We start from the raw sequence: 16061 nt of genomic DNA on the forward strand, positions 1-16061 counted from the left end.
TGAAAATAGCAGCTGTGATTCCGACTTCAGACATCCAAGCATCGTGTCGAGTATTGTCACTGGAACTGATATCCAGGAAACAGATATCCCATCAGCACCAGGAAGCAGTGATTATGGTAGCGCCGATTTTGATTACACTTATGGAGATGATCGTAGGTTTATATTTGATGGTGCCAGTCAACTGGAAGATTCTCTGAAAGAAAATCAAGATGCGGACAGTGGTATTGGAACTCTCGATTGGTCTGATCAGGTGGAAAATTCATTCCGCTTTCATATTTTAAGGAACCAATTCATCCTTTCCATTACCTTCAACTTAGTTATTAATTTAGTGCAAAAAAGCATTAAAAACACTTCTGCGAAACTCTAATGGCTGAACACTGTCCTTCATTGGTTACAGCATTAAATAGCTTTAGTTAATATTTCTTGATGATTTCCTGACTTTAAATGCAGCTGGAAAGCAAAAGTTAGTATGTAGATGATGAAAACGTAATATTTTTAAGGGACATTACGAAATACTCCATAAGCGACAAGTACTGCAATAATTTTTTATTCACAAATCCTTAGAAGAGTAAAATCCCGTCCATCTCGACAACTAAAAAGGGAATCTAGAGAAAAGTCAATATACACTTTGCTAAGATGAAAATACCCGTCCGCGAGAACCGGAAATTAATTCCTCTCAAAACAAGGGCAGACACAATTTCAGCTTTGATTTGACTCACTCAAAGTCTTAGAATTTTGAAATTGCAATTTCAACCTCAAGGCCAATAAAGCAAATTTAATGCATCACTTCCAAAAAATTTACAGCAAGCAGAAAATAGATCAGTAACCACCACGAAGACGAAGAACCAGATGCAGCGTCGACTCCTTCTGAATGTTGTAATCCGATAAGGTACGACCGTCCTCCAGCTGCTTTCCAGCAAAGATCAGTCTCTGCTGATCCGGTGGAATGCCTTCCTTGTCTTGGATTTTTGCTTTGACATTCTCGATAGTATCCGAAGCCTCTACTTCCAAAGTTATGGTCTTACCCGTCAAAGTTTTTACGAAAATTTGCATTCCTCCGCGTAATCTGAGCACCAGATGCAAAGTAGATTCTTTCTGGATGTTATAGTCCGAAAGTGTGCGACCATCTTCCAGTTGTTTTCCTACAAAAGAACCAAATCAAAACACGAATATCCAACTCAAAATAAAAACCAATGAGATCCCTTGTCGTAATGAGAATGTCGCATAGATTGTCAGTGCAGAGAACTCCACAAAATCCATACCTGCGAAAATGAGTCGCTGCTGGTCAGGAGGGATACCTTCTTTATCCTGGATTTTGGCCTTTACATTTTCGATCGTATCCGACGCCTCCACCTCCAGTGTTATAGTTTTGCCAGTAAGTGTTTTAACAAAAATCTGCATGCCACCACGAAGACGGAGGACCAAATGTAATGTCGACTCCTTTTGGATGTTATAATCAGACAATGTTCGCCCATCTTCTAACTGTTTACCTTAAAAACTACACCCATTAACCACTTAATAACACATCACTATGGCAGCGAACTATCCCACTCCACTTCTCATCGAAATTTTATCATATGGGAAATTACCAAGTGTGTTGTATTTACCAAGTAAAAATCAACCATATGCATACCAGCGAAAATAAGACGCTGCTGATCAGGCGGAATTCCTTCTTTATCCTGAATCTTGGCCTTTACATTTTCGATTGTGTCAGAAGCCTCCACTTCTAAGGTGATTGTTTTGCCCGTTAACGTCTTCACAAAAATTTGCATACCGCCACGAAGCCGAAGTACCAGATGGAGCGTAGACTCCTTCTGAATATTATAGTCGGATAAGGTACGACCGTCTTCTAACTGTTTTCCTATAAAATATAACAAAATAAACCCCCATCTGGAAAGTGTACCATTGCTGTTACATAGTCCCAACTCAATGATATATTAAATTAACAAGTGAAGTATCACCCAACAATTAGTCGATATCGAATATATGTAGGAGTTCGTAGCTACCGACGAAAACATACCGGCAAAGATTAGTCGCTGTTGATCTGGTGGGATCCCCTCTTTATCCTGGATTTTCGCCTTAACATTCTCGATCGTGTCAGATGCTTCCACCTCCAGTGTAATAGTTTTACCAGTAAGAGTTTTAACGAAAATCTGCATGCCACCCCTCAGCCGAAGAACTAGATGCAACGTAGATTCCTTCTGGATATTGTAGTCCGACAAAGTACGTCCATCTTCCAACTGCTTACCTAGAAGAGTAATGCTAAGGCTTAACGAACTTCGAAACGAGTCCAAAACTATTGGAATTCTTGAAACTACCCTACCAAAATCCGGACCAGCCACTAAACTACAAAAGAAATGCATTTTCATCACACAAACATAATTTTCATACCAGCAAAAATCAGGCGTTGTTGGTCTGGCGGGATACCTTCCTTATCTTGTATTTTTGCTTTGACATTTTCAATCGTGTCTGAAGCCTCCACTTCAAGAGTAATCGTCTTCCCAGTTAATGTCTTCACGAAAATTTGCATGTTTGTAATTATAGAGCGCTGCAAATAACTAAAGTTACTTCCAAATCCCATAGCATCTTCTTCCTTCACTAAGAAGGGAGTCTAAGAAAAATCTAGAAAAACGATGAAATGAATCAGTCCTGTCCAAAGGTTGTGATAGGATAGCGACTCTCACACAATATATAGAAAACCTGTTCTCTCCAAAATAAAGTCACATCAAAATCACCGATCTCAAACCCCTGAACTTTCTCAGTCCTACTCTGCTTCCCCAGACGCCAACTCCTCGACCACCGCACAACTGCTGCCCAAACAACCACCACTCCCAGCCTTTACTATCCTCCGAAACCCCCGCTCACCAAGCTATTATTAACCCCGACTGAACCGAGTAACGCTCACCAACCAGCCAACCAACGAATGAATGGTTTACAAGGCAGGCTGGCTATCTTTTATAGCATCTCATTCGGAGCCCTCCTCCCCACTCCCACACAATCGATCGATTAGTTGAGCAGTCACCCATACAGCTCGCTGCCCTCTTTCTCTCATTCCCCTGTCCGTGTAAGTATTCTTTTTGGATGTAGCAACGTACATTATCGATTGGTCCTTACCTCGGAAGAAAAATGCGGACCAATCGATAAGCAGTCGACACTCGACACGTCATCCTGCTTGCTGCCAGTTTTCCGATGGTACAGATGAGGCCGGTGAGAATGGGAACTTACTTATCCGCCCATCCATCCATCCATGTGTCGTAAGTCGTACAGTCGGCATCAAGCGGGAAGAACTAGATAGGTCAGGAGTTAGCGTTGTGGTGAAAGAATGACCATAAGTTGTGGACTGACTGGTGATGTCGTAGATTGGCCTCATGAAGCAGTGATAGAGAGCGAAAGTAAGGAGTGACCGCTTTGAGGAGGATTTACTTCTATTAACTGAGCTCCATCCCGTCGACACGACTGTAAGAGAAAGGGAGGAGCTAAGTAAACAGAGTACATCCCTTCAGGGCATATGTGATTTGACCTTTTGACCTTCGCTGTCATACATGTCAAACGATCCTAATCAACGATAGGCATAAGTTTCACATCAAACGAAGAAAAAATATATGTCTGCTATGACATTTCAAGAGTTGTGATATGTGGATGATTCACTGATAACAGTAGTTGATGTTTGTGGTATGTGGATGATTCACTGATAGCGATGTATATATGGCATCCTGAACGATGCTGGCTTGAAGTTTTTAGCCATTAAGAAGTAAATCTATTCTAGGATCAGAAGTGTGATCCAGCAGACTTTTTATGTACTTTGCGTGCAAACTGGTTCGTTGATTCCATCATCTTTTTAGTTTGTCAGCTTACCGGATCCTGTTTTGCAGAGCCTACTAAACGAGCATTTGCTGCTACAGTTCCTGCATCATCCGATTCTTCCCGGAATATTATAGTCCAGTGGGTGCATTTTATGACTCTTATGGATTTAGTTTAACATTCCCCTCTTCCTTATCAGATTTCTCTCACTATTGAACGATAAGATGAATCAGTGACGAACATCCATAAGAATTACTGAAATGTTATGACAAATAGTTAGGAAGTAAGCAGAATTAAGTCTATGCTCATCAGCCAAATTAACTCCATGCTTTTGTCCTACACTTTTTTATTTAATGCTTTGTTGATTTGTTTCGGCTATCAACGGTTATCAGAGAGATAACAAACCCGTATGGGTTATGGTTTTGGCTACATGCGCGTTCTGTCTTTTTTTATGCAAATGTAAATTGTTAAGAGCTTCACATCAAGGATGACACACTACATAATGCCCATTAGTCATCAGTGTTATTTCTCAATAAGCTGTCAACACTTACATTTATCAATTTTTTGTAACGGGAGGCAAAATATGATGAAATATGGGAGGAGAAGGGGACACGATAGTCTGGTATTGAAGGAGCACTGCACGGGAAACACTGCAAACTGTACATGTGGATAATGCAGCGTAGATAGTATTGTTTTTGAATGAATTGCGAGTGATATAGCAGAGTTAGGAAAGAGGAAATTTGAGAAATGAGTCAGCAGAGGCCAACATAGGCTCTCGATCGACCGATCGAATTGGCAATTGCTGCATCTCTCCAACATACACTGCCTATCGATTCCAACCTTTCTTCACAATGACATCAAACGAGGTGGCATCACAGTAGCTGTTCAAAATGTTTTGGGGACTATATAAATGTTTTGCTTCAATGAGAAATAATGCTTATCCATTTTTGAAGTCTTAGATGAACATTTTATCCCTTTGTAATACAATGCTCAGATTCCAGTCATGCTTTTCCTCAGGACGAAACTACGTAACCCTCGTGGAAATCAATATTTACGTGAAGTATTTTTACTTTTAACAATATAAATACATATTTCACAAGCATTCTATTATTAACCTGAAAAGACTACATGTGCTTATTCCTTGCCATCACCTGACTGACCGTTTTACCAATAGCCAAAGGACCAATAGCCAAAGACGGGATTACATACCGGCAGTATTGAATTTCACCAGTCTCATAACAAAAACTAGTCACGATCCGTTCATTGCATATGTGTACATGTTCCGAATACGGAAATATAAACGGCAAGGAACAGCGTACAGAACTCGAGGTGTGCTTACGCTTGCTTGTCATACAAATCACAGCATAGTTGGAACAAACAGTTGGTGAATTCTATGATAATCAGCTTAGTATTTCCGGGCAGATCTGACTCATGAGCAAGGTTGATAATATTGAAGGTAAGGACATGGAGGAATACATCCAACTTTAAAAGCCTAGTTGGGGGATCAGTCTTATAAGTTTCATTGGCGATACTTAATGCTATCAAAAAAGGCACTATAATAAATCAGTGGAAAGTCCGCATGTCCAAAGCTATGCAGTGAGATCACATTGACAATCTTACGGAGAATTCGGAACTATGTCATCTGAGGCTTGAGCAGCAGCAAAACTTCCATCCTTCAGTGGTTTTCACTGAATGAAAAGAAATCCTATTTGAGCCCATAGATAAAAAATATTTGCCCCCATAAACAGAAGACATTAACTGAAGCAAAAAACTCACACCAAACTGAACTCGCTCGTCTAAGATTACTGAGCACTTCGACTAGATCACATTCGATGAAAAATAACAATAACATTTTTACAAAAGACATGTGGGTCAAAATGCATATGCGCCAAAATATCAATACCGCGACGTGCCTTTGTTTATTTATTTTGTGTCAAAAATGTAGTAATATTCTTACGGGTTATACATGGAGTTATAGTTTTTGGAGCAGTCGAAATAATCAGGAACGAGGAAGTTTTCATATTGCTCAAATGCATCATGACCCTTTCGTAACAACAAAGTAAGTTCATCTCGAGTTAGATTTTGATTTCTTTTCGCCTCTGCATGTTGAATTGTAATGCCATATTCTTGAAATTTTTTGCATTATGGGTTTCTTTCAGCATATTAACAACTTCCTGGGTATTACCATATGGAAGACCATTTAAGCACTGTCTGAAATGTAATTAGAATTGAAACTAATATGAGCAATATCAATGAGGTGCTTCGCGAATAAAATGATAATGGGGATCAGAAGGCCTGATAGTTCATGAAATATTTTAACCTTGTTTCCCGCGGATAGTTTCGGGCAAGTAACATCAAAATTTCCGAAAGAGCTTCAGCTGTTGATTTCATCAGCTCAGTTTGTAGGCGATTAAATACAACACTAATTAGATTTTCGCCAGCTTCTTGAAGCACTTCTGTGAATACGCCATTATTGATTATATTCCTGATCAATGTAGCAAGCAGAACTGAACCCTTTCGGCATAGATTCGTATCCTTACTAGCGGCCAGTATCTAAAATTCATTTTACATGATTTCACTATAAGCTACTCACAGCACACAAATTGAAAACCATATTTTCTGGTTTAGCATATTTATTATTGTAAACTTGACCACGAACAATTCAGTAGTTTACTTACAAAATGACTTATACTCTAAGCGGAAATCCTTACTTCCCTTATTGGTATTTGTTGAAAAAGCCATAATAAAGAAAGCTGACCTTGAGTGCTATGCTAAGCACCGCTCGAAGAAAAGTACATCCATATGCCGGTGAGCTGCATAGAAATTTCCAGTCTTTCTTCACAATATGATAAGCTAATTCTGTATGTTCTTCACTAAATTCTTCCATCGACTCATTAATATTTTTGAACCAAGATGCCATTCGTGCTGCGAGTTTTACAACCAAATCATTCAAGTTATTACTTGAACAAATTAGAACTACTGATTTTGCTAACTTGCAAGCAGCAACTGGATGTCTTAACATTATAAAATCAAGCACAATACAATAAGAGTCCAGCAGTGCTTCAGCATCGTCCTGAACAGCTATCAGACCTGAACGTAAAACATCACAAATTTTATCCACCAAAATTTCAGAAGACGAGAAGTTTCGAAGCAAATTTAACAGCAACGGCATGGACTGCCACAGTACAATGTGAACCGTGTTTTTTGAAATATTTTTCTCTTTTGCTTGACTTTCATTGACAGAAGTATTAGCTTGCATCTTCTGAGTACCTATTAGAGAAGAAAGCACATCAAGCTCAAAAATACATTCTTCCTCGAGACTTTCTGTTGACTGCGAACTTGTTGGCACGCACCCTTCAACAACTGATTGTAAAATTTTTAGTCGCGGTGTAAGAATTGAGTCCAGACTTTTCAGCACATAATCCGTTTCATGTACAGCCAGCGATAAGCCCAAACATCGAAGCGCGCAAATGCGCAACCTACGCGGTTTCTGATTGTCATTGAAATATTCGTAACATTTCTGTATCACTCGATCCATTACATCCAAATGTGATGTTCGTGATTCAACATATTTTTCTAGATTTTTGAGTGCCTCTTCCGTGCAACCAGCAATATCAATAAACGACAACGCAAGCTCCATACAAATTGTTCCCTGCTTATCAGCTTCAGCTCCAGTACAGATAAGATGTGATAATGAATAAAAGAGATTCATCAAGGATTTTCCAAGCTGACTTGCTCCATAAATATCATCCGTAAGATGCCAAGACAAGAGTGACGTACAGTATTCTACAATCTGAGCGATTACAGTTGCGTCACTCTCCGTCATGTAATCTGCTATTCGTTCAAGAAGATAGAAAACTGCTTCTAATCTAAAAATAGACTGGTAAAGCACAGCACACAATACATTTTCTGTATTCCAAGGAATCATATATGTTTCTGTAAATTTTTCAGCTACAAAAGCCGCTGAGAGCATATGCTGAATTGAATGAAATTAGAAGTCATGAAAGAAAATATTGGGGAAGGGGGGAGGGGAGGAAGAGGACGGAAAGTGCTACCAAAAAACTGATTGCAGAAATCCAAAATAAATGTTTTATCTTTTTGATAAGAGACTGTGGAGTAAACGTAACACTGCTAATCCCATTTGAAACATTTGAACCAGTCCCACTTCTTGATGATGTTGATTATTACAACTCAATATTGTTACATGCACATTGTTCAACGAACGATAATTCGGATGATTAAATATAAAGTACTGTCTGATCTGTGATGGAAACATCATGGAAGTTAAAAAATACAAAATAAACAGCAATAAATATATGTACTCATGAAACTAGGATGAAAAAAAAAAACTTACTTGCAAATATTAGTTTCAGCGATTGCTTCACCCAACAGCTTTACTAGCATTGAAGTAGAATCCGCTGGCGCAATCGCAAATGTATTTAAGGAAATCTCAACGCGTTGAGAACGATATCTAAATTGAAAGAATTTGAAAAATGACTCAAATTTTCACTGGTAACAGAATGAACAAATAACCCATCGCCGCTTGAAAAGAAGTCTGTAATGAACATTTCTACAAAACAGATGAAGTTTGTGATGCTAAGATTTACTTCACATTTCAAGACACTTCAGTTTTCTTTTTTTACATTTCGAGGGTTAAGGCTCTTCAGAGTACCGAAAAATGTTTCCTGTACCAAAAGCGTTAAGACACTTGATAGAGGAGAGACTGCCTAAAACTCGAAATTCTTGATAATCATCTTTTGAATTTGATAGTGGAGTTACACGCACTTTTCTGATAAACTTTGTCTTTCAATATTAGCTAACAAACTGTAGCTAAAACCTTTCAAAATTTTCCACTTGTACTTTATTAAAGAGTTGAAACACATTCTGAGGTGGATAAGCAATTTTTGTAACTGCAGACCATTGTAATCGTATATAAAATGTACTGCATTCGGTAACCAACTGAAAAAAAATGCTTATATATATATATATATATATTAACCGGAAAAACAAAATGTTTTTTACATTATATGACAAGTCTAACTGCAAACCAATGCAATTTCAAATTATTTTTTAAGAAAAAAATGAGGTGGAAAGAATGTCGCAATTTAAATGAGAAATGTAATGAATTAGAATTTAACTTTACCTAATCTTTGAAGAGCAAACAAATACCGTAAAAAACAACAAAATGAACTAACTGTAGTTCGGACTTATACTTACTTCATCCCGCATAGTTTCACTAACACGTGATCCAGGTAAAGAAAGCAAATCCTCTTTTAGGGTATTCCAAAACACTTCTGAGGCATCTGATATGACCTCATCATACGGATAAACACCTGGCCAAAGCGAAATTTTCTCAAAAAATGTGCAGAGCAGTCTGGAACATAGAGAACAAAAAATAAGTCTAAAATAAAAAGCAAATAAATTTTCCCAACTAAATAAAATCACAGAACCATTACTGTAAAACCACTACTGATAAAGCCCATAAAAGTGCATATACTCGGAAAACAGAGAAATGTGCATCTCAAGGTTCAAATCGACTTTTTAATTCGAAAAAAAAATTAAGAAAATGTTAGCCAACAATGATATAAATGATATAGTTCATAAATGGTAATAAATTTTAGGAGCTTACCTCAATACTTCTCCATTTCGCTTCTCTACACAACCGATAAGTAACGGTCGCATTGTAGTTTCAAAAAACTCAGCCAATGCAGACACTAAAAACCCATATTCTTCAAGTTCGGAGATAAAATCTTCTCGATTTACATCGTTTTTTTCCTTATATTGTTTGTTTAAAACATCAAGTTGTTCTACAATTGCCTGAAATTCATGTTTAATAAAAATCAAAAATGTAGGTATGAATAAAGAATGAGACGGAAAGAGCTATCTTAAAAAGCTAATTATAATAAGCTATGAAAATGCTAAGAATGGATGAATCAGATTATATTCATCGCGACAGCGCGCCTAAGTAATGATGCAAAAATTGTTGCAATTGCGATATAATTAATAATATTCGCCCAGAAACGCTTATTTCTATATTTGAACCATCAAAAAACTGAAAGAAAATCAACCGGGCACGTGATACTCGCCAAAAATGTAGCCAGATCCATCGCTAAGGTTTCCATATATGGTAGATCAGAATGTGCCGAAACAACAATCAAAATGCGAGCTAGTGCAACTCTAAATTGCACATTTTAACAGCAGAAGTAATCAAAAAGTAAAATACCAAGACGTTGGTTGTTTACGACTCCTAACGTAGCACAGATATACTAGTCTTGTCTAGTATTAACTTTTCATAGTTTATACAGCATGACAAGTGGAAGAAAAACCTTGAGCTTCTAATTACTCTTCAATTTCGAAGAAGTGGAAATCTTATACACTCCTTTCTTTATAGATAAATTCAGCAAATACCTGTCACTTACGTTGCCCAAAAAGGGCAAAAGCGCAGGCTGCCACCGCACTAGTTCAACACCAGGTAATCGAAGCCATTGTTCAAGACATTCAACGGCAGCATTCTTCAAAGATGGCGGTGAGTCCTTATCACATAGAATCATGTTGATGATTTTTATAACATCCTAAAAATAAAATCAAAGTTACTAATAACACACAATAACAAGGTAATGAACAGCTCTATGCAGAAATCCGAAAAACTGACTGCCGCAATTTCTGAAACTGTTCTGATCAGCCTATGAAACGACTATTAAAAGATAATCAGGACTGCTTCATTGTTCGCTTAATTATTCAGCGTTCAACATGTTTTTTAGAAAGAATCAAACAATGCAATTCTATTAATAACAGCAGTGAATGACTGTTTACTGCTTTACACAGAAAATATAGCAGCGTAAATGGAAAACACAACATAACTCAGCCTTCTGATGCAAAGATGATTTCAGAAGAGATCGCTGTGACAGTGGTAATCGTATGCGATAAAATTCCGCTGCCAATTCAGCCAAAACCCTAGCAATAAAAAACAATAACATTCAAAGCCATGGGATGAATGGAAGAATTGACAGTCAGTTGAAAAGGACGGCTAAGCCTCCAGTTGAAAAGAATGCATTGATTAATTGGTCAGCCAAAAGTTTGTTTATGAAAAAGGTTGTATTTGAAATGATTCAAAAAATCTTAACGACACAATTTGATTGTTGGAAATAAGAAAAACTGCCTTAACAATAATTCTGGTTTATCATTCCACATCGTGGCCAAATCCCGAATTGGTTCCGGCCAAATGTCAGGCATGCAACACAGAATGAAAATGGCTAATGATGAAGTGAGTTTATTAGTGACAGATTGATTCAAAAACGAAGCACCGAGCGCCAACTTTTCCAAAAGTGTTTCTTTAATTTTCATTATCTATAAAAGAAATATGCTTTATTTACAATAACTTGAAAACATTTTCAAATCTACTAGGGTCTTACAAACCTCAGAAGTAACAGTAACATATCTTTGCCTTAATTTCGTATGAAGTAGTCTTATCACTAAATAAAAATGAAAATGTATACAGACCAAAACTTCATTTGACAGGCATTCCTCCCAACGTTCACGTACTGTGTCGTAAAAAATGCATGCTCCAAAATGTTGCACAATAGTTGGTTGTTCGAAGTCAAGCAAACGAAATGATATTATGAATCCATTTTCAGCTATAAGCAAGCCATCATCTTTTCAGATTATTCAAATGATGACTTCTTTGGTGATTATTCGTGTGAGCAGAGCTTTATTGTCTTAAGGCGTACAACAAAGTACCAATTTGTGACGAGGCATCGTAAACTACACATATCTTATGACGGAAATTGAAATCAAAAGCATGCATTAGGAGGTTTTTGTTTTTACTATTTACAAATGCAAAGGTAGTAATTTTTCAGCAGCACCATTTTTTTTTATTTTTAGAAAGCCTCCCCTATGGTGAATAGTTTCCAAGATATCAAAGGAACTTTACTCATTGATTGTTAACTATCCGACAAAAGGAATTTTGTTACCGTTATCGTTGTTGCTACAAGAAAGATGTTAATCCACTGGTTGTCACCTATGTGGTTTCTCTTAATGTTACGATATAACTTACATTTCTTTAACGTAGTCAACGCATTATCCAATTCTCGACATCGTTTTTGATCCGTCGTAGTATGCAATTCATTCAGTGCCGCAATGATCTGTGACACCATAGCACTATCCTTATCAACCATTTCTGATTATTAACTTCTTAAGAGAATTATTACCGGAAAGAAAATGAACCGTTTAGAATTATTAATGTATTAAAGCTTCATTAAAAACGTATAAGACGAAATAAACGAATGAACCAATTCGTAATTTTCAACTATTCATATGAACTGTATTTCCTATCTACCAACATGAAACAAAAAATGGCTGAGATGTTTATTTTGAGTATTTACCTTATGTAGGTAAGCTAAAATTTGTTCAAAACGTCTAAATCAAAAAGCCCACCATTTAACATTCAATATTATCTTCACTTCATTAAGATTTCCTTTTACTAAGCAATCATTCATTTATTCAATTTGTACAAACAAACATTTTCAAATGATGTACAAAATAGGAAGAGCACAATAATGCAATCGATAATACAACAAATAACACTATACCTAGTTAATTCCTATCGAATTTTTTTCTTGTAGTTTGTATTCTATCGAAATTAAAGGATGACTAACCACTGGAAAGCAGATAGAACCAAAAGTGAAATATGATTTGAGGTGAAGGGGAGAGGATGAAGTTGAGGAAAAGCTTGTAGATTTATTGTGTATGTGTATGTGAAAAATGCGCTCCCGGAAATAAACACATCCCTTCCTATAATAATCCATAGAGTAAGACGAAAAAGCATCCCTATATCTTTGAGATTTACTGCATGCTTTCTCTGCATACATGCATGCAGAGAATGCACACAGTAAGTGCACGCATCGTCAATCATCGTCCAACTACAACACTATCTTAATAAAACATCGCCACTGGACGTCCCTTCCACTTTCTACCACAGTTTATTCAAGCATTTTCTTACAGATACTTCTTTCGGATTTCGTTGGGGCACAGATAGAAATTTATTTGCTTATGAGATCAGTGCTTAATTACGAGCAAAGTCAACATTTTTTAGAAATTCAGGCCACTTAATATAGAGTAACATCACTTTTCTTAAACTCCATTCTTGCCTGAATTCAGCTAAATTCGAAAAGAATGAATTTGAAACCTAAAAAATCAAATCTGATCGTCTCCTTGCTTATTGTATAGTTCTTATGAACGCTGTTGCATGTTGCACTTAATCCTATCGTACTTATCCACTAATCGCATTTTTACATAGTTCTAAGCCTTAGCCTAAATTTAAGTTAATTTTCCTATTGTCAGTGCATATCCTAATAAGATTGGTAAGCCAATAAAGGCTCGGAAATGATTCAGTGCTGAGATTCAAACTTGCAACTCCAGTTGCATTCATGAAGGTGAATGTGAACTTGACATGCCTGCAAAGGCTGATTTTTTTATTACCATATAACTTTATGAGAATTTCGAATAATTCAAATTTAATATTATGTTGTTAACAGCGAAGCCTTTGACCCGATTTCTTTTCAGCCATATTTTGTAGATATCTCTTTGAAGTCACATTTTATACAAAAATGATTTATGCAAACTAATTGCAGGCTATAATGATGCTTTATTTATAACCAGAGAAAGATTAGATGAGAGAATCTTGTACTCTTCAGAGTTCCAATGATAGGATAACAATCTGCAGCTCTCATCATTTATTAACTCCATTTCGATTTACCAATTTTCATAGCCATGTGCCATCACTGATCGAGATGATCAGAAAAAAAAACCAGCTTTACGAGAAAAATACTGTAGCTGAGTGCAGGAAAGCTACGACACTATGTCCGTGTCCCGCAGTAAACTTAATTAATTACTGTTTCTCACATTCCTCAAAACACTACGGAAGCTTTCATTCTTTTCATCCTCAATTCACTCGCAAATGGAAACAATGAATGGATGAGTTATAATGGATGAGCACTGGAGATTTTGAAATTTCCTTCATCGAATTGATTACCAAACTTTTCTCATGTGACATATTTCCACTCAATATCTCTTTTTTTTTTGCGGTGGATGTAAGTTTTTCCTAATATAAGGACAAGATAAGTTTGTGTTTAAAAATCAGCCTGTATTGAGGAAAGAAGTCAGCAGTAAGTTATGTCAGATCCCATTTCCATTCATTCCATCTCAACATTTGTATTAATATTATTATAACTTTTTTTTTTCTTTTAAATGAGATTATAAGTCCGACATATCATCTATTTATCTCACAAATACATAATATGAAAGAACAAACTGCAAGTTTCTTGTTTCATATTTTGATTTCCACCTTCTCGTTCTCTTTTTTCACTGCTCTTCATCCTTTGATAATCCAGCCAAGTTGTTAATCGATAATTTTTCATCAATTTTTGTCAACAAAACTGTAAAACATAAATTTGCAAAGATAGATTGCTAGTTTAAAATACCGCTCGTAAGCTGTGCCCAAATGAATGATCACATTCTACACAATGTTGAAATTGCGAAAAGTTACAGTACCAGTAATCCAATCATTCAATATTGCACAGATGTACGTTTTTTATACCGGATACTTTATTTCTTTCCATAATTTCTCTATCTATCCACTTATTTTTAAATAATAGATTTGAAGAAGTCATAAATTGCAATAGTTATTCTGTATAAATCAATATCAATTCATGTTCAATTAGAACTCTAGCAAAAAGCATTGAACTTTAATGGTCTCATTTTATCCAACTAGAAAATGAGATAGAGTATTGATTTTGTCATTATAACCCATACAATTCAGATATCGGTAAAGGAAGATATGATGGAGAAAGAACTTCGCGAAAAGACTATGCAAAATCATAAAGACTATTTCATGATTGGGGCACCAGAAGTACTTCAAATGGGAAAAAATATGATCAGATTAATTAAGGCTAAACGTGCTTTAGATATTGGTTCGTTGTCAAATTGCAATTTACCACTGTAAAAAATGGAGGGATTTAGAATGGCTCAATCAAGCAACACCCTATAATTACTCTGTATAAAATGTCTTAACTCATCGAGTTATTTTAAAGTACTGTAAGTGGAAGCACTTTTGTTAAATTAAACCTTGTACAGTATGTCCTTATTAGAATTGGCTTACTAATTACATAGTCCAAATAAATTAACTTACAGGTACTTTTACTGGAGCATCTGCACTAGCATGGGCTCTTGCCTTACCGCCAGATGGTGAAATATTATCAATGGATTTGTCGCATGAAAGTCTGAATGTTACGGGAAAAGCAATTTTTAAAAAAATTCCTGACATTGCCAAGAAGATTAATTTTAAATTGGGACCTGCTCTGGAAGCATTAGGTAAATGTGCAAAAGATTGACTAAATAGCAAATTAAGTGAAAAATCTATTGATGCAGGACAGGAGAAGCAACTCATTAATGCGCTCATTTGAATAAGCGATTCGTTCCATTACATGAGAGGTAATTTTCTAAACTAATCAAGTTGCAAGTGCACTTACTAGTAAGGATAAATTTTCTTAGATGCTTTGATAGCTAATGGTCAGTGTGGGAAATGGGATTTCGCATTTATTGATGCCGATAAGGAGAATTATCCAAATTATTATGAACGATGCGTTCAGCTATTGAGGGCAGGTGGAGTTATACTCATTGACAATGTAAGTCAAATTTCTTTTTTTTTAAGGAAACTAATACCATATCCAAAATTCCAAAAGAGGTTTCCTTCACCAGAAATCATCTAGACTACTTATACACGTGGGAGAAGGAATAAATTTTACTTGCAAAATAGTAGATTGTTTTTAGCAAATGTTGATCTTTTTTCTACCAGCTGAATGTACAACTGATTGAAATTTATCTGCGAAGTTGCGATTTTACAGAAGTTAGGGTTAAGAATAAAATCTTAACTGAATCCTCTCGTCCATTTCCTTTTCCGAAAACACTTAAAACGAATTCCATATTGTGGATTAAATCCAGATTGTTTTAACAAGTGTTGATGGATTTGTTAGGCTTTACGGCGTGGTAAAGTCGTTCAGGAGGATAAAGATTATGCCATTCAATGCATCGACAAGACCAACCAGCTGGCCTCTAAGGACAATCGCGTCGACAATCTTCTGCTCACTCTTGGTGACGGCACGCATGTTATTTTCAAGCTTTAATAAGAACGGACAAAACCACAATGGAAGTGAATTAAACTTACAATGGAAGTGAATTAAACTTTGGCTAATTATAATCAAGTG

The 16061-nt window shown here is 36.3% G+C and overlaps 5 protein-coding genes across 7 annotated transcripts; 2 read left to right on the top strand and 3 right to left on the bottom strand.

The window, feature by feature from the left end:
* Positions 1-76: 76 nt before the first annotated feature.
* On the top strand, positions 77-374 carry LOAG_06977 (hypothetical protein; the record flags this gene model as incomplete). The annotated part of the gene is made up of 2 exons (XM_003142511.1): positions 77-250; positions 330-374. Coding segments are annotated over 2 exons (219 nt in total), but the record flags the coding sequence as incomplete, so codon positions are not given.
* Positions 375-742: 368 nt separating this feature from the next.
* On the bottom strand, positions 743-3270 carry LOAG_16406 (polyubiquitin). 3 transcript variants are annotated; one of them, XM_020449058.1, is made up of 6 exons: positions 3115-3270; positions 2392-2548; positions 2021-2248; positions 1634-1861; positions 1263-1490; positions 743-1142 (listed from the first exon to the last, which is right to left on the bottom strand). In XM_020449058.1, exons 2-6 carry the CDS (start codon positions 2528-2530, stop codon positions 820-822), a joined length of 1146 nt encoding a protein of 381 aa, XP_020307515.1. In that variant the 5' UTR covers positions 2531-2548; positions 3115-3270; the 3' UTR covers positions 743-819. The 3 variants fall into 3 exon arrangements, with proteins under 3 accessions (XP_020307515.1, XP_003142560.1, XP_020307514.1); XM_003142512.2 differs by lacking the exon at positions 3115-3270 and having other exon boundaries at positions 2392-2936; XM_020449059.1 differs by lacking the exons at positions 1263-1490; positions 3115-3270 and having other exon boundaries at positions 2392-2936.
* Positions 3271-4902: 1632 nt separating this feature from the next.
* LOAG_16407 (hypothetical protein) lies at positions 4903-5346 on the bottom strand. The gene has a single exon (XM_020449060.1). It carries the CDS (start codon positions 5151-5153, stop codon positions 4926-4928), a length of 228 nt encoding a protein of 75 aa, XP_020307516.1. The 5' UTR covers positions 5154-5346; the 3' UTR covers positions 4903-4925.
* A 269-nt stretch (positions 5347-5615) lies between these two features.
* On the bottom strand, positions 5616-11975 carry LOAG_06980 (hypothetical protein; the record flags this gene model as incomplete). The annotated part of the gene is made up of 13 exons (XM_020447308.1): positions 5616-6012; positions 6122-6354; positions 6560-7670; positions 8156-8272; positions 8639-8760; positions 9019-9175; positions 9431-9618; positions 9870-9978; positions 10210-10373; positions 10653-10755; positions 10967-11148; positions 11302-11435; positions 11855-11975. 13 exons carry the CDS (start codon positions 11973-11975, stop codon positions 5877-5879), a joined length of 2877 nt encoding a protein of 958 aa, XP_020302448.1. The 3' UTR covers positions 5616-5876.
* A 2280-nt stretch (positions 11976-14255) lies between these two features.
* Positions 14256-15980, top strand: LOAG_06981 (O-methyltransferase; the record flags this gene model as incomplete). Its single annotated transcript, XM_003142515.2, has 5 exons — positions 14256-14380; positions 14618-14768; positions 14989-15168; positions 15349-15482; positions 15831-15980. The coding sequence occupies exons 1-5, from the start codon at positions 14300-14302 to the stop codon at positions 15978-15980; spliced, it is 696 nt and encodes a 231-aa protein (XP_003142563.1). The 5' UTR covers positions 14256-14299.
* Positions 15981-16061: the final 81 nt, after the last annotated feature.

The sequence above is a fragment of the Loa loa genome (genome assembly GCF_000183805.2).
Source record: "Loa loa unplaced genomic scaffold supercont3.2, whole genome shotgun sequence".
Taxonomy (NCBI): domain Eukaryota; kingdom Metazoa; phylum Nematoda; class Chromadorea; order Rhabditida; family Onchocercidae; genus Loa; species Loa loa.

What these genes read in the sequence shown, in the direction of transcription:
- LOAG_16406 (XM_003142512.2), bottom strand. Translation starts at nt 2,581, where the DNA reads ATGGGATTTGGAAGTAACTTTAGTTATTTGCAGCGCTCTATAATTACA. An exon ending in ACAGCGACTAATCTTTGCCG is followed by an intron (nt 1,862 to 2,020) that starts GTATGTTTTCGT and finishes TATATTTTATAG; the next exon opens with GAAAACAGTTAGAAGACGGT. An exon ending in GCAGCGTCTTATTTTCGCTG is followed by an intron (nt 1,491 to 1,633) that starts GTATGCATATGG and finishes GTAGTTTTTAAG; the next exon opens with GTAAACAGTTAGAAGATGGG.
- LOAG_16407 (XM_020449060.1), bottom strand. Translation starts at nt 5,153, where the DNA reads ATGACAAGCAAGCGTAAGCACACCTCGAGTTCTGTACGCTGTTCCTTG.